General features: G+C 43.5%; 1 protein-coding gene across 15 annotated transcripts in view; it reads right to left on the bottom strand.

The window, feature by feature from the left end:
- Positions 1-420: 420 nt before the first annotated feature.
- Positions 421-20,923, bottom strand: part of prdm16 (PR domain containing 16) — a 1,047,324-nt gene continuing 1,026,821 nt past the window's right edge. For 14 of the 15 annotated variants that reach the window (XM_072478014.1, XM_072478015.1, XM_072478019.1 and 11 more), the window contains 3 exons: positions 17,076-17,318; positions 13,920-14,100; positions 421-6,249 (listed from right to left, as the gene is read on the bottom strand). In XM_072478014.1, the coding sequence (XP_072334115.1) occupies positions 6,115-6,249; positions 13,920-14,100; positions 17,076-17,318 (559 nt within the window). In that variant the 3' untranslated portion in view covers positions 421-6,114. The remainder of the gene's footprint in view (positions 6,250-13,919; positions 14,101-17,075; positions 17,319-20,923) is intronic. The other variant, XM_072478026.1, reaches the window with a different exon arrangement.

The following is a 20,923-nucleotide window of genomic DNA, read 5'->3' as shown; positions in this document are numbered from 1 at the left end:
GGCTGTTGCACATAGCTTCGCCCTGACAGGCGGAGTATAAGAAACGGTGCCGTCCCAGCAGCCTTCACTTTCTGTATCGAAGCTGCTGGGGAACAGTTCTAGTAGATTAAAGCCTTCAGTTATGAATCACTTCGTCTTGAGAGTAATTGATTGCGCATCACATAGTAAAGTGTAGAGTACCAAAGCAAAGTGTAAATAATGCATCGAGAACTTGCTGCTTTGTATTGCTGAGGTCCACAGAACTCAATGGATTTAAAATTGAATTATTGCGGGTGATGCTGCAACTCTTAACGAGATGAAGAAATGGAAATTGAAATCTCAATTAGGATTATGTGGATGGTATATAATTTCCGCAACTCTTCAACTGCCTCAGGCAACCCTAGTCCTAACGGCCACAAAAAACACACTGGAGCCCTTGAATATAAAAAGCACACAGGTTTATTGCATATCAATCTTGTGTATAAACTCATTGTAGCATTTTGAAAGATTACATTTGGTATACATTCCTACTCTACATCATAAACATAGGAATCAGGGTGGATTTTCTTTTTTTTTCATTTCTCCAGGTAATAACTGTGCCGCAAGCATCAAAATGAACGGATTTATTTTCTCTGTGAATCACTCACTTTCATTTTCCTATACTCTTTTGTCTCTCCCACAAGCAAAGATCTGTGTGTGTGTGTGCGAGTGTGTGTGTGTCGGTATGTGTGTGTTTGTTGTATTTTGTGTGTTAAACTATTCAGCTTATTAACAAAGCGCCCATCTGTGTTTGGGCAGTTAAAGACTGCTAACTTTGGACAATGCCTAACCACATATACAAGTAAGTGCATCCCTACAGTATTTTCATCACAAGAAACACACCAACAGCTAAAACACAAGCCATGCACAGCCATTTTTTTTTCTTTTTTTTTGTTGAACACGATTTTTGTAAAACATATTGTAAGCAATATACAACCCAAACAGAAAGGAAACAAGCACCATCATTGTAATCTTTAAACATTTTCTGGTTAATGAAATCTAACCACTTACAATGACTATTTTTTAAACACTACACAGTTTAAAATGTATAGAAATCAAGGGAAAAAAAACACGCAATGATTTGTTGGGACATGGACGGACAAACCTAGAACATTGATACAGATCAAGGCATGTCTGGGGAAGGATGAGTGGGGCGGGGATGAGACAGTTCAACATCTTGTTTCCTTCATGTTGAACCTACCAGGGCTCAAGTGACCAAATGTGAAAGAAATAGTACAATGGTAAATCACGTGGCCTCGTAGTGTACAGCACAACCTGTGTCTACTTCTCATGCACAAAGTACTGCTTTTCAACTTTGACCCTGAAATAGGACAATAGTACATATCTAATTTTAGTCCAGTTCAGGTAAGAAGACCATCTTTATTCCCTCTCTCTTCCCATCTCACAACCACAAGATTACATTGGAAAATAAAGAACTCAAAGATGTCAGTGAATTACATCACTGGTCCTATTTCAGTCTGCCTATGTGTTATCAGGGATCCTTCATGCAAGAGAAGTTGTCTTAGTGCATCCGGTGTAGTGAAATTCTAATTGCGTTCTTAATGAATGCATTTATGGTTCCTCCAGAAGCTGTGCTGATAAGAACTTCTCCCATTTGAATAGCAAAGGTCCACTTGATGCATGAGTAGCGGAATACCCACAACTCTGTACTTCCATGGCAATAGTCTGCCTATCATACCACTGGGCATCTTCTAATGCTGCCTTCAGTGCAAGGAATTTGCAAGTGCATCGTGCTACGGTTGACACATGCCTGACTTTACGAGCAGTGAGATTTGCATGGAAAGTTGTCCAATCTTCCCTTAGTGCATCTGTGCCAACTGTCCTGCTCGGGGTTAACATTGGAAACTATTTTTTTAAAGAAACTTTTAAGCAACAGATTAAGAAGCAAAACTAGAATGGTTCCAACATGTGACCACATCATCATTAAAAACCTGCGAGACTAACAAAGGCCAAGCTGCCTGTAATCAATGGGACTCCTTTTAGTCACTAGGCTGGGTGCATCCATTGACCAACACTTACTTACAAGTTAAAATAAACTCAAAGTGCTATATACACACTGTCTGCTTGCAGCAGACCTTGCAGGTAGGGCAATTAACTTCTAGGTTCGCCAGTCCAGATTTAAGGACACCAATGTTAACATAAGAGCTAAAGAGGCCAGCCTAAGACTGGGAGATAGAAGCTAACTGTAGGATTATTTTGGAATATACAAGCCACCCTACCGGCAAGTGCAAAAAAACTGATGAGAGTGAAATTGGACTTTGGCAATGGAAATGAATATTGGGTACAGTGCACAATGTGCTGGTCAATTCTCTAACACCTATATCACACTTTCGCCAAAGACCAATTGTACCCTCAATAAATCAAAATGTAACTGGTACTGTGAATCACTAAAATCTTTTCAAGTGTGACTATCATTGCTGGTGTGTTTCTCTACTTTAACAAACACCAGCATGTTAGATCTAGTACTCACTGTGTTTGTGGTATTTTGGCCTTTCTTCTTTAAGGCTACTTATCGCTGGTCACCCTCTTTCAAGTGGGAGAATAGAACATTCTTCCTTGTGCTAAGAGAGAGCTACAGTCTTTCTTGGGATGCAAGGTCCAGGGCAGATTCCCCACCAAAACTTTAGCATTGTTGTGAAGCAAAACTTTATTTACCTGACTGCGAACAAATACGCCCTTAAATATCTCGACTGAAAGTCAAAGTGGTTGTCTTCCTTTTATTCCCTGACCCCAGTATAAGAAAAGAATCAGCCTGAGGTATCACAGGAATGATTTTTTGAGGTAAGCTGCAGTGGAACGTTGGGCCTGTGCATGTTTTCTGGTTTCTGCTGACACACATTCTAAGTGCTAGTTGCTTTCCACAAGACTTAAGAAATGGGGCAGGTGGCGAGATAAGTGTAGAACCCCAATTGGCTGACCAGCAGCCTCCAAATCTTAATGGCAAAAAGCAAAATCATTGACTGAAAACAGATTTCACAATGGTTTGATCTGAAACATTTCTGAGTGATTGCAGTGAGTGAGTGGTAGTTATTATTCTGGAACATGGTATTTTGATGAGATAAAAGCACAGGACTGCGAGCTATGGCTCTTCATTCATGTACATATGTGCCAAAGGTTAGAAGAAACTAGCTTGGAAGGTTTACGGTGAATATGAGGAATGGAGGCAAAGAGCGGTGAATGGATATTGAGTTGAGGAATGGAGGTTGGGATGAGGAATTGGACTGAGAAAGGAAGGTGAAGAGTGAGCAATGGAGGTTGGAATAAGGAATGAAGATTGGGATGAAGAAGGACGGTGAAGATGAGGAATGGAAATTGAGATGAGGAAAAAGAGTGAAGATGAACAGGAGCAGTAAAGCTAGGAGTGAGCTGAGAGTGGAAGAAGTGGACAGGGCCTGTGAAAACTTGACAACTCACGTACTTAATGGAATGCACAGATCATGAATCTCAGAGTTTTGAGAAAACCTGATGGTTTTACCAGGGCAGTTTATCTTTTGTTTTTAAATGATAAACATACTCTTAAAAATGTTGGTGAATTTCCATAGGGGAGCTTTCCTGCTTGCTTCAGAACTTCAGAAAGCAGTATTTAATGCCATTATAGCGCTAAATGGGAGAATGCCACAGAAATTCATTCCCTAAATGCTTAGTGGGTATTAGAAGATGATGACAGGTGGACAGGGAGATATTGAAGTTAGTCACAGAATTCTGGGCTTGTGAGGGGGAGAAATATGTGACCGAGAAACCCCTCTTGATTGCCTCGCAATGACCTTTGCTTAAAAGTGCTGCCGTATGTACGTGACATTAATAAGGTGAGATCAGAGTCAGCTGCACTCTTCTCTTCTCCTGGAACACATTCACGGTCTAGGCTTGGACATGAAGAATGGTCATTTGGGATAAAGTGTGGATAAACGAGACCCATGCAACTCAGTCTAGTAAGAGTCAGTGGCTTCATGATCCAGTACTTGAGTGAAGTGATCTTCACAAATCTGGAATCTGAAATAAATTAAGAATGTGGGATGCAAGATGACTCTGAAGTTGAACAGGGTGACACTGCTGTTTTGTTTCATGTACCTCAAGATCTGATGAGGCCAATTCTACCATCAGTTTATCTAATTATAGTCAGTGGCACAGTTACAATTCAGTGATTGTCTATTCTCACCAAATATTTGAATGGTTGTATACAGCTTATTCTGCTAAAGGGCTCTCAGGGGATATTTCATAGCCAAGGGGAGCTGAAATTTGAATTATGTTTAAGCAGTCATAATTAACATATTTGGGCTGCAGCCAGGGAAAGGCTGACGGGTGAGACAGCAGCAGTGTAAAGTTGCTTCCCTATTACAAAACATGTGAAGCAATGCTAAATGTCTTTCAATCAGGTTTTTCCACCAAGAGTGAGAAATGGACCTGTGCCAAAACAAATCAGATTTGTACCTCATCTCAAAGTGGGATTGCCTAACACAAAAGTGTACCCATCTTGAAGGCATCATCAAACTGCTTGGAAAGCCATGGGGAAGCAAGATTGTCTCCGGAAGTCAGGCTGTAAGATCTAGTTGGCCCTTTACAGATTGTTACACAGTCACTAAGGAAAGGTAGAGTGTGCGTGAGACAGTGGAGGGAAGGAAGAAGAATGGCACACTTTTTTTAAAAAAGGAATGTCACAGCCACTAAGAGCTAGAATTTCTCTAATTAACCAGCTGTTTCAAAGAGCAAAAAAACCCCCACTTTTTTATACATTTACACTGCTGGCTTGGTTCATTACAAAGTAAAAGGAGAAACTAAGGACATGCCAACAATCGTGCAAAGTAATAATTGCATGGAACCTGTGTCCTTCTTGATTACCTGATTCCAGAATTGCTGAGAGGAATCAGTGAGATCATTCAGCACCAACTTTAGTCACATCAGGGGACAAAGGAAATTGCTGGCTTTTACACAAGTATTTACAGGAGCTTTTTCAAAGCAAAGGTCTCTTTATTCTTTTAATTTTTCTTTATAATTATTTACCACGGAAACCACAACCGCCGAGGCCTATTCTCCTCTTGCTCTTATTCGTTTCCTTGTAAAGAATCAAATCTAACAACAGGATCTGCTCTTTAAATAAAATACTGAGTTTAAAAAATCCCCCACCAAACTCCCATCTCAAAGGTTTGGCACTTCCACAATGCATGCCACATACGTTAAAAAAAAGAGAAAAAAATTCACATTTTTGGACTATTTTTTGTTTGAAGTGGGGCGTCTGCAAGGAAATCATCTAAGGAATAAATAGCGAGGACATAAACACTAATGGACAAGGAGAAATTCAATAATATCTATGACTAAATAAAACAAACAAAAAAAACAAATTTGATTGTCTGGGAATCTGCAGCTAGAAGGACAACCTAAGTTATTTGGCACAAGCGACTCTCCCTATTCAACAGTTATTGTACAACATCATTACACAACATTTGGTCCTTCTCTAGATAATTATATTAATATTTTTAAATCACTCTCATGACATCTAAGAGTTCAAGACACAATACTGTTTGTTATAGAAGAGAAATAATGCCGAGGAGGGAGATATTTTAGATGGTGGGGGAGGGAGAGTGGGAGATTGCAGGCTATTATTTACAGGTTCATTATTGCAGAATTGACTCCCCTGCTTATTTCTACAAATAATTTAAATTATAATAGAATACAATGATGTAAAGTAAGATGCGATATAGATGATCAAGCAAGGATACCTTTTTCAAGGGACGTACATCCTTCTTCCCATAGCTTGACTGGCCCCTGTGTATTAATATTTTTATTTCCTTTATTTAAGCTGCAGCCCCAATTATATATCTGTGCAAAAAAACTATATAACAGGAATAAATATCTTGTGGAATTTAAGGTCGGCAACATAATTCTGTTTCGACCGAAGGAATGAAAGTGTTGTAAGGCCTCTTTAGCTGGGCAGATGGGTGAGGGGGGGGGGGGGTCAGTTTTCAGCAGCCATGCCCTTGGTGCCAGCATCCAGTGCCCCCAACCCCACCACACCCCTGCCCTTCGCATCTACGTCAGGCCCACATCTTGCTTTGCTGATGCTCTCTCGCTCTCTCTCTCTCATACGTGGTTGATTGGATGAAAGGTCCCCGACTCCGGTGTAGCTCCTGCTATGTTCAGCCAAGCATCCAGAGAGTTCTGGGACGATGGATGGAGGGAAGCGTTCTCAGAGAATGAAAGCATCATGGCATAAGTCTGCAGTGTTCCATTTGAGGGAGGGTGGCAAGGAGGAAGGAAAATTTTTAAAAATGGCATTAATACACATCTTTCTAAATGAGAAGATTAATACAAAGTAATTTTAAGCTCAGAGAGCCGGGAAGGCATGTCCGGCTTAATGACCTCCTTCTGTGCTGTATTATTCTGTGATTCAATTAATTTCTAAGGGAATTACCCTGATCACCCTCTGTGGAAGATCCATGGAGATGCCAGAGAAAGGAAGGAAACACCACGTTATTGCAGCAATTCAACATTAGCTCCTCATGCTTCCTTCCCTCTGTCAATAACTAAAACACTACTGTCTTTCCAGGTTCAGAGGGAAATGACAGTACTGTTATGTTAAAGCTGTATGTGGCTGACAATTAAAGGATTCTCCTGTTTTGCCCATTGCTCTTCCCAAATGTCCTTTGCTCCCCAGTTGAGGCACAATTCTGTGTGCTCAGGTTGCCCTCCAATACTTTGCCCATGTGACCAATCTTCATGGCTGAGCCAAGACTGTGATCATTGGGGTGGGAGGGTGTAGATATACAAGATAGATGACCCCAATCATGTCCTTTGCTAGCAATATGGCAGTAGGCTGCTGGATGGAGGTGAAATGAAATGAAATGAAAATCGCTTATCGTCACAAGTAGGCTTCAATTAAGTTACTGTGAAAAGCCCCTAGTCGCCACATTCCGGCGCCTGTTCGGGGAGTCTGGTACGGCAGGCAGGTCAGGCAGGAGCAAGGACCATTGCTAATTTCCTTCCACTTTGCCTCTTATCATCATATTCATGAAGGCCCACCTTCTCAATCTTGCCCCTCGTCTGAGGTGTGGTGATCCTCAGGTTAAATCATCACCAGTCAGCTCTCCCCCCTCAAAGGGGAAAGCAGCCTATGGTCATCTGGGATTATGATGACTTACCTATCACCATAGAATCATAGAACCCCAAAAATGCAGAAGGAGGCAATTCGGCCCATCAAATCTGCACTGACTCTCTGAAATAGCACCCTACCTAGGCTCACTCCCCACTGCATTCCCGTAACCCCATCTAACCTTTGGACACAAAGGGGCAATTTAGTACAGCCACCCCACCTTTCCTGCACATCCTTGGACTGTGGGAGGAAACCAGAACTCCCGGAAGAAACCCATGCAGACACGGGAAGAAGGTACAAACTCCGAGTCACCCGAGGGCGAGGTCGTAATTGAACCCGGGTCCATGATGCTGTGAGGCAGCAGTGCTAACCACTGTACCACCATGCTGAGATTAATTAATTCAATGCAGACCAGGGTTGAACCCTTGGATCTTCCTGGTTATTATTACATTGGATGATATAACCATTCACTTAACCATTCAATTGAAGATTATAAACTTAAACACCATCATTTGGACTCAAGGGGCCTAATATAAACACTGTGGAGATGAATGAGTTTTGAGTCAGTTAAAAGGTTAAAATCTCACACATTTTCTATGCGAACATGAGAAGGAAGAGAAGTTCTTGGGTCTCAAATATTCAAATACTCTGGCTGGATGGCCATGAATGGAGGGGCAACTGAGCGTTTGTCAGTAGCTTTCTATACCCAGTAAACCAAACCCCACCTCAATCAAGACAGAACAGTTAGGATTTGCAGTACTCAAAACCACAAACATTTGTTCCAAAACCATTTCACACATGGAGCAACACTGGGAACAAACCAACAAAACAATATTTTCATAAAGCATTCTTTTTTTAAGCAGCATAGAGATTTTCAGTCAGATTAAGATCAGGAGCTGTATTAGTGAAATGCAGTTAGTCAGCGGCAGGCAAAAGTATAGGCATGCCCTTATCTCATCTCCTTTTCAAAGATGTCATGGTCGAAATCTGAGTCCGGCCAGAGACAAGTCATGGACCGTCAGCACGTATGCTGTGGTGGTCAAAGCGTGTGGCCAATGGATAACGTTTCTTACCCCAGCACGCTTTCAAAGATGATATTCCTTGAATTAATTGCTATAAGAAGACAAACTTGCATTCTTTTTCGCAAGCTAAGTTAAAAGGTTTTACAGTTTAAAAACTCTGAAATCCAAGAATCAAATGGGGTAAAATATTATTATAAACAATTATGCATACAAGTAATTAATCCACTTTTAGGTAGAGATCAAGGTTAAGCAAGGTTAAGTGGATTACATTAAATATTTTTAACATTTATCTATGCAGATTACATCTTTTTTAACAAATATGTTAATTTTAAAATTAAACTTACATTAGCTCAAAATATGATCCTTAGAAATCCAACAGTGAAAGGACTGTCACAGTGTATATAGCTTAATGCTCTGTCATAATGTGAGTTGGACTTCTCTGCAAGTCATATTTTACATCAGAGTGTACATCGTATAATTCCACCACAGTGTGTGTTGTACTGTCACAGAGTGTGTTGTACTCCTCTGTCACAGTGTGTTGTACTGTCACAGAGAGTGTTACACTCCTCTGTCACAGTGTGTTGTACTGTCAGTGTGTGTTGTACTCCTCTGTCACAGTGTGCTGTACTGTCAGTGTGTGTTGTACTCCTCTGTCACAGTGTGTTGTGCTGTCACAGAGTGTGTTACACTCCTCTGTCACAGTGTGCTGTACTGTCACAGAGTGTGTTGTGTTCCTCTGTCACAGTTAGTGTTGTCTTCCTCTGACACAGTTTGCATTGTGTTCCTCTGTCACAGTTAGTGTTGTGTTCCTCTGTCACAGTTTGTGTTGTGTTCCTCTGTCACAGTTAGAGTTGTCTTCCTCTGACACAGTTTGCATTGTGTTCCTCTGTCACACTTAGTGTTGTGTTCCTCTGTCACAGTGTGTGTTGTGTTCCTCTGTCACAGTTAGTGTTGTGTTCCTCTGACACAGTTTGTGTTGTGTTCCTCTGTCACAGTTAGTGTTGTGTTCTTCTGTCACAGTTTGCGCTGTGTTCCTCTGTCACAGTTTGCGTTGTGTTCCTCTGTCACAGTTTGCGTTGTGTTCCTCTGTCACAGTTTGTGTTGTGTTCCTCTGTCACAGAGTATGTTCTGTTCCTCTGTCACAGAGTGTGTTGTGTTCCTCTGTCACAGTTAGTGTTGTGTTCCTCTGTCACAGTTAGTGTTGTGTTCCTCTGTCACAGTTAGTGTTGTGTTCCTCTGTCACAGTGTGTGTTGTGTTCCTCTGTCACAGTGTGTGTTGTGTTCCTCTGTCACAGTTAGTGTTGTGTTCTTCTGTCACAGTTTGTGCTGTGTTCCTCTGTCACAGTTTGTGTTGTGTTCCTCTGTCACAGAGTGTGTTGTACTCCTGTCACAGTTAGTGTTGTGTTCCTCTGTCACAGAGTGTGTTGTGTTCCTCTGTCACACTTAGTGTTGTGTTCCTCTGTCACAGTGTGTGTTGTGTTCCTCTGTCACAGTTAGTGTTGTGCTCCTCTGTCACAGTTTGTGTTGTGTTCCTCTGACACAGTTTGTGTTGTGTTCCTCTGTCACAGTTAGTGTTGTGTTCCTCTGTCACAGTTTGTGTTGTGTTCCTCTGTCACAGTTTGTGTTGTGTTCTTCTGTCACAGTTTGTGCTGTGTTCCTCTGTCACAGTTTGCGTTGTGCTCCTCTATCACAGTTTGTGTTGTGTTCCTCTGTCACAGTTTGCGTTGTGTTCCTCTGTCACAGTTTGTGTTGTGTTCCTCTGTCACAGTTTGTGTAGTGTTCCTCTGTCACAGAGTGTGTTGTGTTCCTCTGTCACAGTTTGTGTTGTGTTCCTCTGTCACAGTTAGTGTTGTGCTCCTCTGTCACAGTTTGTGTTGTGTTCCTCTGACACAGTTTGCGTTGTGTTCCTCTGTCACAGTTAGTGTTGTGTTCTTCTGTCACAGTTTGCGCTGTGTTCCTCTGTCACAGTTAGTGTTGTGTTCTTCTGTCACAGTTTGCACTGTGTTCCTCTGTCACAGTGTGTGTTGTGTTCCTCTGTCACAGTTTGCGTTGTGTTCCTCTGTCACAGTTTGCGTTGTGTTCCTCTGTCACAGTTTGTGTTGTGTTTCTCTGTCACAGTTAGTGTTGTGTTCCTCTGTCACAGTTAGTGTTGTGTTCCTCTGTCACAGTTAGTGTTGTGTACTCCTGTCACAGTTAATGTTGTGTTCCTCTGTCACAGAGTGTGTTGTGTTCCTCTGTCACAGTTAGTGTTGTGTTCCTCTGTCACAGAGTGTGTTGTGTTCCTCTGTCACAGTTTGTGTTGTGTTCCTCTGTCACAGTTTGTGTTGTGTTCCTCTGTCACAGTTTGTGTTGTGTTCTTCTGTCACAGTTTGCACTGTGTTCCTCTGTCACAGTGTGTGTTGTGTTCCTCTGTCACAGTTTGCGTTGTGTTCCTCTGTCACAGTTTGCGTTGTGTTCCTCTGTCACAGTTTGTGTTGTGTTTCTCTGTCACAGTTAGTGTTGTGTTCCTCTGTCACAGTTAGTGTTGTGTTCCTCTGTCACAGTTAGTGTTGTGTACTCCTGTCACAGTTAATGTTGTGTTCCTCTGTCACAGAGTGTGTTGTGCTCCTCTGTCACAGTTTGTGTTGTGTTCCTCTGACACAGTTTGCGTTGTGTTCCTCTGTCACAGTTAGTGTTGTGTTCTTCTGTCACAGTTTGCGCTGTGTTCCTCTGTCACAGTTAGTGTTGTGTTCTTCTGTCACAGTTTGCACTGTGTTCCTCTGTCACAGTGTGTGTTGTGTTCCTCTGTCACAGTTTGCGTTGTGTTCCTCTGTCACAGTTTGTGTTGTGTTCCTCTGTCACAGTTTGTGTTGTGTTCCTCTGTCACAGTGTGCTGTGCTCCTCTGTCACAGTGTGTTGTGTTCCTCTGTCACAGTGTGTTGTGCTCCTCTGTCTCAGTGTGTTGTGTTCCTCTGTCACAGTTTGTGTTGTGTTCCTCTGTCACAGTTTGTGTTGTGTTCCTCTGTCACAGAGTGTATTGTACTCCTGTCACAGTTTGTGTTGTGTTCCTCTGTCACAGTTTGTGTTGTGTTCCTCTGTCACAGTTTGTGTTGTGTTCCTCTGTCACAGTTTGTGTTGTGTTCCTCTGTCACAGTGTGTGTTGTGTTCCTCTGTCAGTGTGTTGTGCTCCTCTGTCACAGTGTGTTGTGCTCCTCTGTCACAGTGTGTTGTGCTCCTCTGTCACAGTGTGTTGTGTTCCTCTGTCACAGTGTGTTGTGCTCCTCTGTCACAGTTTGTGTTGTGTTCCTCTGTCACAGTGTGTTGTGCTCCTCTGTCACAGTGTGTTGTGCTCCTCTGTCACAGTGTGTTGTGTTCCTCTGTCACAGTGTGTTGTGCTCCTCTGTCTCAGTGTGTTGTGCTCCTCTGTCACAGTGTGTTGTGTTCCTCTGTCACAGTGTGTTGTGCTCCTCTGTCACAGTGCATGTTGTATTTCTCTTTAACAGTGCACATTGTACTCTTCTGTCACATTGAATTCCTGTGTCACAGTGCATGTTGTCTTTCACTGTAATAGTGTGTGTTGTACTCCTCTGTCACAGTGTGTTGTGCTCCTCTGTCGCAGTGTGTTGTGCGTGAGGAGAATGTTAATAGGCTCCAAATTGATTTAGACAAGTTGAGCGGGTGGACAAATACATGGCTGATGTAGTATAACGTCAATAAATGTGAAATTATCCACTTCGGACAGAGAAACAGAATGGCAGAGTATTAGTTAAATGGTGATAGATTGGGAAATGTTGACGTACAAAAGGACCTTGTACACAGTCACTGAAAGCAAGCATGGAGATGCAGCAAGCAGTTAGAAAGGCAAATGGTATATAGGCCTTCATTGTAAGATGACTTGAGTACTGGAGCAAGGGTGCCTTACAACTGCTGTATAGAGCCTTGGTGAAACCACACCTGCAATATTGGGGAGGATTTTCCACGCCTCCAGCATGGTGGTTCCTCGGCGGTGGGAGATGCCTGCCGAAGGACAGCGGTGGGATATTTTGCTTTCACCGCTGTCAATGGGATTTCACCACCTCCCGCCCCTCCCCAATTGTGTGCAGTTTTGGTTTCCTTACCCTAGAAAGGATACACTTGCCGTAGAGGGAGTGCACCAAAGGTTCACAGACTGATTCCTGGGATGGCAGGACTGTGGTTTGAGTAGAGATCAGATCCACTGGGCATGTGTTCACTGGAATTTAGAAGAATGAGAGGTGATCTAATTGAAATGTATAAAAGTCTGACAGGGCCAGACAGACTGGATGCAGGGATGTTGTTTCCTCTGGCTGGGGGGTCTGGAAAATGAGGTCACAGGCTCAGGAGTAGACCATTTAGGACTGAGATGAGGAGAAACGTTTTCATAGAATCACTACAGTGCAGAAGGAGACCATTTGGGCCCATCGAGTCTGCACCGACCCTTGGAAAGAGCACCCTACCTAGGCCCATGCCCCCACTCTGTTCCCGTAACCCAGTAAACCCACCTAATCTTTTGGACGTTAAGGGGCATGGCCAATCCACCTTACTTGCACATCTTTTGACTGTGGGAGGAAACCGGCGCCCACAGACGAAATCCAGGCAGACACGGGAAGAAAGTGCAGACACCACACAGACAATCACCCGAGGCCAGAATTTAACTGGGACCCTGACACTGTGCCACCGTGCCACCATGCCATGTGCAATTCTCTACCACCATGTGGAATTCTCTCCCACACAAGACTGTGGAGACCAAGCCACTAATATAATTAAGAAGGAAACAGATAGATTTCTGGATTCTAAAGGCATCAAGGTGTATGGGGAGGCCAAGAGGAGTGTGGCATTGAGTTAAAGGATCAGCTATGATCATATTGAATGGTGGAGCAAGATTGGAGTGCTGACTGTCTGCTCCTCCTATTTTTCTATGATTCCATGTTACAGTATATGTTGAACTCCTCTTTACAGTGTGTGTTCCATTGTTCCATCTCTGTATGTATCGTAATGTTACGTCACAGTGTATGTCGTATTCCTCTGTCAGTGTCTATTGTGCGGTTCCATCATTGTGTCTGTTGTATTTCTTTCCCAGTGCACAATATAAGGGTAGTTCAAGAGTTCTACAGCCATCAGCCCATTTTTTGCAGACCCTTTACTCTAAAAGGAGTCCTGACAAAACTCTGCAGCTTGGTGTAGATAATTCCACCTGAGTGGCAAAGACCCACGAGCTGGAATCACGCTGCAATCTCTATCAAATCAGCTGTCTGTTATATATCTGTAACGGTGCACTTTCAGAGACTCCATTAGTGAACACAAAAGGTATTTACTAATAAGAATGGCTGCAGCTTGCTCCCCAAATATCTCTTTACCGAGGGACCTCTCTTACCAAAGGGTGATTCCACACCCTGAGGCCCGATTGGTCACCCAAGCCATGTGACACTTACTCTGCTGTGTGGCCCTCAAAGAGACAATCATCACAATTTCTTACCTGACTGTCATTTCAATTGAAGTAATTGGAAACTAAAATTGGGAGAGATGCTTAATGGATAGGAATCAATATCGCCTGTTTTACTCCAACATGCAAAGTCAAAATGATCTCCAGAGTCTTATTTTGACTTTGGCTGCATGATCATAAAACACGTTCATGAAATCAAACTTTTAATCAGTACTGATTCATGTCCAAGTCAAGAAAACAGTATGTGTGCTGTGAAGACTGGGGCTTGTGAAATAAACATAGTAAAACATGTTACTTATCACTAAGAGTGTGCTTCTGTTGTAGAGTACCATACCTGAGTTTTAGCCTGCCTGTACAGTGTCTCTTTTATTGCTTCGGAGCCTAAGGAGGAATTAAAGACTGCGGCCTCTTTCACCTCGTACTGCTCCTCTGCTGCCTTACGCAGGTCCAGTCCCTTGGTGAAATTCGCTATCTGGTCCAAGGCCAGCAGCCCAGCTTCATCCTCAGCAATACACCTGTGCCAATGATCAGGGGGAGGGGAAAGGTGACCCCATGTTAGCCCTTCTGACCTTACACAGCTCAGCTAATCAGAGTCAGCGCTGCTGGCTCAATCTTTGCATGCACATGCAAGGGCTGCACAGCACAAACCACATACACGGCAGTGACAACACAAGTGGGTGTAGTGAACGGTGTTACCCAAGCACGATCAGATGGAGGTGTTTACAGCGTGATGACACACACAGGTGAAGAAAACACCAAAAGCAGCGTCTTTACTGTTGCTGGTCCATTTTTAATAGTTCAGAGCTTATCCTGGCAAAATCCCATGGAGATTATACAAAAAAATGTTATATCTTTGATTCTGAATGGGGTGTGACTTTTATAGAATTTCTATCGTTTCTTTAATTGGTCGCTATTCTACAATCAGGTAGGTGTGCTCGGAGTATTTGTTTTCAAGATGTGAATCATAAAATCACTACAGTGCAGAAGGAGGCATTCAGCCATAGAGTCTGCACCAGCCCACCGAAAGAGCACCCCATCTAGACCCACGTCCCCACCCTATTTCTGTAACTCAGTAACCCCACCTACACCTTTTGGACACTAAGGGCAATTTAGCACGGCCAGTCCACCTAACCTGCACATCTTTGGACTGTGGGAGGAAACCGGAGCACCCGGAGGAAACCCACGCAGACACGGGGAGGATGTGCAGACTCCGCACAGACAGTGAACCAAGGTCGGAATCGCCGCCCCTGTGATGTCGGCAATTTTTACCTTTGGCTACCATTTTAACATGTCTATAAAATAAAAGTACATGGGAAATTATTTGGGTAGTAGGCTTCTACAGATTTAGACTTTTCTATGACTGGGCCCATTGAGTTTCTGGCTAATTGCCTAACTGCACTGTGATCAGCTACACATGTAGTTTAAGTGACTGAAAGTTAATTTTTATTACATATAATACGAGTAACTGCATCCATTGGCTTTGCATAGTATGAGAGTGACAGATTAAGATCAGGCATCTTTAAAATGAGTGGTGAGGGTTTTAGCTCATTGGGATTCAGAGCAGAATTTAATGTCTGTGATGGGGGCTCTCATCTGCCAGCCGGAAAAGCAGCAGGAACTCCATGTATCCTGTTGGTGAAGGCCCGCCAGTATTAAATGGCATCACTCAGTGTTGGGCCTTCCCCTGGATTAAGGACCCCCGGGGTTGAAATCCCACCCCAGAGAGCTGTCGTCCAATCAGTGGCTGGCAGCTCTCCATTACCGTCAGCGCCACCCTGAGTGGCGACAGCTGCTGGTATTGCACCCACCAGAGATCTAGGATCAATGAGGGACCCCAGACCAAAGGTGAGCGAGGGAAGGATTGGGGATGTGGGGCGAGGGCCGCAGGAGAGCAAGGCCTTTAGTGGGCCCTCACTTCCTGAAGCTGGGTCCATTCATAAGGTAGTGGGTGTATTTGAACAAGGGAGTCCTCTGGACATACACAAGAAAACTCAACAATGTGTGCTTTACTGGCTTCTTGTGTGGCAACTCCCCAAAGGTGGGCAGCTATGAGGTCCCTAATTGGGCATTAATTGCTGACTTACGGGCCTTAATTAACAGGAAGGTAATCGATGAGCCGTTCCACCTCAGACTTAATTGGGCAGAGGCAGGAGGCCGATTAGATGCCCCCTCCTCCCTCCAAACCTGTCACTGGAATGACATTAAATTCTGCTCTCTGTATTTGGGACTGAAATAGGCAGTAAAATGTGTGTTAGGCCGGATTGTTCACTCCAATTTCTGATAATGCTATTACAGTGAATGGCAGCTCACATACTGAACACTGCCTGTGTAATTCAGATATAACATGGCAATATGCCAAAAACAAGGTTTATATTTCTTATACAGCAGAGAGCAGATCAAAACTGTTTGGCTAAATTGGATTTCGAGTAGACAATTATCTGAATGAAATACTGCAGAATTCAAAGCCTATTTTCAGCAAAATTGGGAACAGACTGCAAAGGCAATTGTGATTGCATCAGTCTCGCATCACCTCTAGAGTAGAGAATCCCCATGATGCCACTCTTGGTGCTTAATCTTTAAGACAAAGTTGTGACAGGCCAATTTAAATCTGTAGGTTTGATGGCATAAAATGGAGTCCACAGAGGATACAGTTTGTAGATTCAATGTAACTAGAATATGTCACCATTTTGATGTGCTTGGCTTGAAATCTCCTGCAAAACTTCTGATGCGCAGAATTCTGATGCGGGTTGGGAGAATGGTGCCACTTTTTCGTGTGAGTTTGTGAAGATTGGGGGAAATTTAAGACGGGATTACATAAATGCTGGGAGGTGGAACATTCTTGCCACTTTTGTCATCCTGTGTCAGCATTAAGTACTCCCAAGTTAGGAGAGTACAGACCAAAAGCATACCAAAGATCACCACCACCATCACTACACCAGCCAGCCCCAACCCAAAATGTGCTTCAATTTGAAGAGTCCAAAGCAGAAAAAAGGGGAATGGGATTTGATTGGATTTACATTTGGATGTGGTACCACTCTGACTTGGTCACAGGTATACGCAACATCAAGACATGGTTGATATGTTTAATACGGCATATGCCTCACCATGGGTATTAAAAGTACCAGAAATAAAGTTCACACAAGCAGTCATTAAAGGCTGATGTCAGTGCTCTGGAGGCCTGTACTCTCCCCTAGAATATTGCATTGCCTCAATGGGTTGACCACCGTGCAAATGGGCCGAAAAGCAGTGTGCACCATTTCAAGAGGTTTACAATACAAATGGTGCAATGAATTTGGCCAGTGTAATTTAAGATTCAGGCACTTTCTTTCTTAAGGAAACAGAACCAGCATAGTATGAGACCACTCCATCACCTTGTGGACCTCTCGCCTATTAAGCCAACCATTCTTGGGGTAGGTAGCATGCTATCAATATGAAGATATGAAGAAATGAAGAAGAATATGTGAGGAAGATGTAAATGAATTTTACAAACCTGTGGGCCTGTTCATAGCCCAGGGTGAGAGCGGCAGGCCGCTCCTCGTCGTTTTCTCTGAACTGGGCTCTGGCATCAAGCTTGGGTGAAATTGGGTCTTCCTGGGATTTTTCCGTCATGCTCTCGTCCTCCTCTTCATCTTCTTCCTCTAGTTCCTCCTCCTCATCCTCGTCATCCGCCTCTTCTGCTTTCTGATTAGTCAGCGGATGATCTGGCTCCTGGTGGCCACTTTGTGCCTCGTGCCTGAAATAGGAACACAGCAAATAAAAAATGGTTCAAGGGATTGGACAGGAGTCGATGGAATTATCCTATTCCATAATTTACTTCCTGATCAGTGTACCCAGCATCACTGGTGGTTAAATCTGGAAAGGTTAACAGGATCTGCCTCAGGGGAAAATTGGGTCATTTAATAGGTTAAGATGCCAGCCTTTTATTTCTGAAATCTGCACTCCAATGCAGTCCAGGCTGATCGGGTGAAGGTTGTCTCCCTCTGGTGGTCGCAAGGCTCCTATCTCAAATATGTGGGAGATATCCCAGTTACTAGCGAGCATAACAAAACACTCAAGACAGCAGTTGCTGGTAATGGTTCTGCTGTTGCCATTTGCAACTCCTTAGCTGCCACCTGACCTGCTGAGTGTTTTCAGCATTCTCCTTTTTATTTTAGATTTCCAGCATCTGCAATATTTTACTTGTTTGGCACTGAATTATCAGTCTCAGCTAGAGATGTCACCGGTGTGGTTTGGGTGGAAAATTGACATATTTGTGTGGTAAGGGACTCCTTTGATGTTGGGTCTAAGGCACAGTATTGGGTCAGGGCTGGGGGCTTTGATCCTCTGTTTACTATGCCATTCCTGAGATGGGAATATTTGCTTTTCTAAATAAGGGAAATATTTTTTTCCCCAACACAAATTTTGCTCCTCCTGTCTAACCAAAATAATTCACCAAAAATAAATAAACAATTCCAGTACTGCGGGATTTCCCAACATGAAGATCATCAAGCTAAATACCACTCTTCCCTTTTCCCCCAGTTATCCTCCTCCTAGTCTGAAGGTTCTGCCTGACATTGGATGTTAATAGCTTTCCCGTACCTCACCCAAGCGGCCATCTTCTTATGTGACCTGGATAGCTATTGGTAAGCTATTCAATCATGGATTGTCATCACCACCAAGTCAAATCTGGTCACCAATCAAGCACAATTTTCAATGGAGGGTATTGGATAATGACCAGAAGTGGGAACTTTGTTTCAGCTTCCTAGTCCAGGGAATGCTGAGGGCAATTGAAGTATCATAGATCAGGACTAATGCCTATGTCCAGTCAATATAGCTTATAGCTATATAGCAATGTAGCAATATAACTTGGCAAAGCATTTACCAACAGAACAATGCCACCTGTCTACCATCTACAAAGCATAAGTCATAAGTGTGATGGAATACTCCACACTGTCCTGGATGAGTGCAATCGCAACACTCAAGAAGCTCAACACAATCCAGGACAAAGCAATCTGCTTAATTGGCAGCCCATTCACTACCTTAGACCTCTGCTCCCCCTACCACTGATGCACTATGGCTGCAATGTGTATTATCTTCAGAATGCACTGCAGCAACTTGCCACGACTTCTTCGACAGCACCTCCCAAATTCACAATCTCCACTATCTAGACGGACAAGGGAAGCAGGTGCATGGGAACACCTTCCAAGTCAGACATCATCCCCATTTGGACATGCATCACTGTTTTTCATTGTTGCTGGGTCAATGGAACTCCCTACCTAAAAACATTGTAGAAGTACCTTCCCCACAAGGACTGCAGTGGATCAAGAGAAAGAGGAGGCTCACTGTCATCCTCTCTTGAGCAACTAGGATGGGCAATAAATGCTGACCTTGCCAGTGACACACAAATCATAAAGATGAATGAATAAAAAAGTCCATCTTGACTGATCAAGCTATCTTTGGGGTAGAGAAGGGAGCAATAAACAGATGGAACAGATTGATAATTGGACTATTGTTGAGGTAGGCTGATGGTTGAACTATCGTTGAGATGCAGAGGGAAGCAGTAAATAAATGGAATAGACTGATGTTTAACGAACGGTGGGTTAGAGAGGGGGACCAGAAAACAAGAAGCAGTGTTTCATGCTGGTTTGGGCTTTCTCATGGGTCAGCTTTTCACTCGCCTACTTCATTGGGATGTGGTTGGGTCTCTTTCATACCCTGCTGAGTGAACAAAAAATATTCAGTCAAACCACAAGTAACTTGTGCTTGGAGCACTAACTGGTATCTTTCACTTGGGTGATATTTTAAATGATTGAATCCAGTCTAAGGAGCAGGGTTGTATCCCAGCTGCTTGGGCAGCAAGAGTATGCGCAGAGAAAAAAAGGTATATTGTAGTTAGAAGTGACTGCAGCTAATGCTTATTCCAGATGAGTGGTTAGACAAGGCAGGGGTTTCTTTATTTGGACTATATCGACTGGCAAAAGCCACTCAAACATTTTGCTGCATTGCTCTTTCCCACTACTCCCCCAAATCCCTGTAGAGTTCAGCGATTTATGAGTAGGCCTTTATTCACACTTGGCAATCTTACACCAAGTTTAAAATGACTCGACTGCAAAAGGAAAAGCTATCTCGGCAACCTTTCTCAAGCATGGTGAACAACCACCTAATCCGATACAGGCATAACCCTTCCAACTTCGCTGGTGTCCTTTCCAATATAACCAACACCCAAGGGTTAGAGTACCTTCTGGGGTCATGTTTCAAGTTGTTCAATGTACACTCATGCTACTGAACAACATTTACAGTGGATTCAATTACTTCTCAAAAAAAAACTATATCTGTGTGAGTATTTGAGGCAAATCTTAATCTTGTCATTTATCAAGTCTCCCCATTTGGAGCAGACCTCAGAATTGGAGTCAGAATAAGTCAGAAAGAAGTTATAATTGGCAACTTAAGGTTCCAGCTGAACTGTCATAAAGCACTAGCTCCGGAACAAAGCTTGCAGAGTAGAAATTCAACAGTTCCAGGTTCCAGAGCATGAAAGCGCCAATCCCGGCTTCCCCCTGCATCCCAATCAAATAGCCTGAAATTGGTTTCTCATCGTGGGCTATTTTGCTTCCACAGGCAGCTTTCCCTCCTACAGAATTGAATTTTATTTAGGCCTAATGTACAAGTGCCCTGTGGGGGGGGGGGGGGGGTGGAGGGAGAGCAGCTAACGGGGGCCAGCTCAAATTAGAAACACTGAAGAAATAAAAAGGTATCTGGCCCTTCTGCCTCTACACCAACATTTTTTTTCAAACGTCATCTTTCTGATGGTGGGAACTTGCACAGCAATATGCTTGGCAGCAGAAATTGAGCACAGCAGCTCAATTTCCCAGAGAGCTTTTAAAACAGGTGTTGTAACCCGACAGGAGGCCCAGGGATTGGCCACATCAGATCTACCCAGATGAGGGGCGGGGCTGACCCCACTGTTCCTAGGACTGCTGGGATATAAATACCCCGGCCTAGGTGTGGGCCGGGCGCAGGAGACCCTTTGGGGAGTAGGAAGAATGCACAGTAACCTGAGTAAAACTGAATTTTTCTACAAGCATCGCTTTCGACTGGTCGCTTGCCTGAGACTTTACACTGGCGACGAGGGTTAAGTGGAGCGGCAGGAAGTCCCATTTACTCCAGACCAGGCCCACCTCGATTAGGCCTCAGGAGGTCTCAACACAGGTGGCAAAGATGCTTTTGAGGCATTCAACGTTGAGACTAGGGAGTGGACCTAGTACATAGGACGAATGAACTATTTTTTTTGTCTGAACAACATAGTCGGGGACGACAGACAGATGGTAATCCTCCTTGTGGTTTGCGGTGTGGAGATGT

Source organism: Scyliorhinus torazame, chromosome 16 (genome assembly GCF_047496885.1).
Source record: "Scyliorhinus torazame isolate Kashiwa2021f chromosome 16, sScyTor2.1, whole genome shotgun sequence".
In the NCBI taxonomy this organism is placed as follows: Eukaryota; Metazoa; Chordata; class Chondrichthyes; order Carcharhiniformes; family Scyliorhinidae; genus Scyliorhinus; species Scyliorhinus torazame.
Note: the sequence above shows the minus strand (reverse complement) of the source record. Positions and strands in the feature narration are given on the sequence as shown.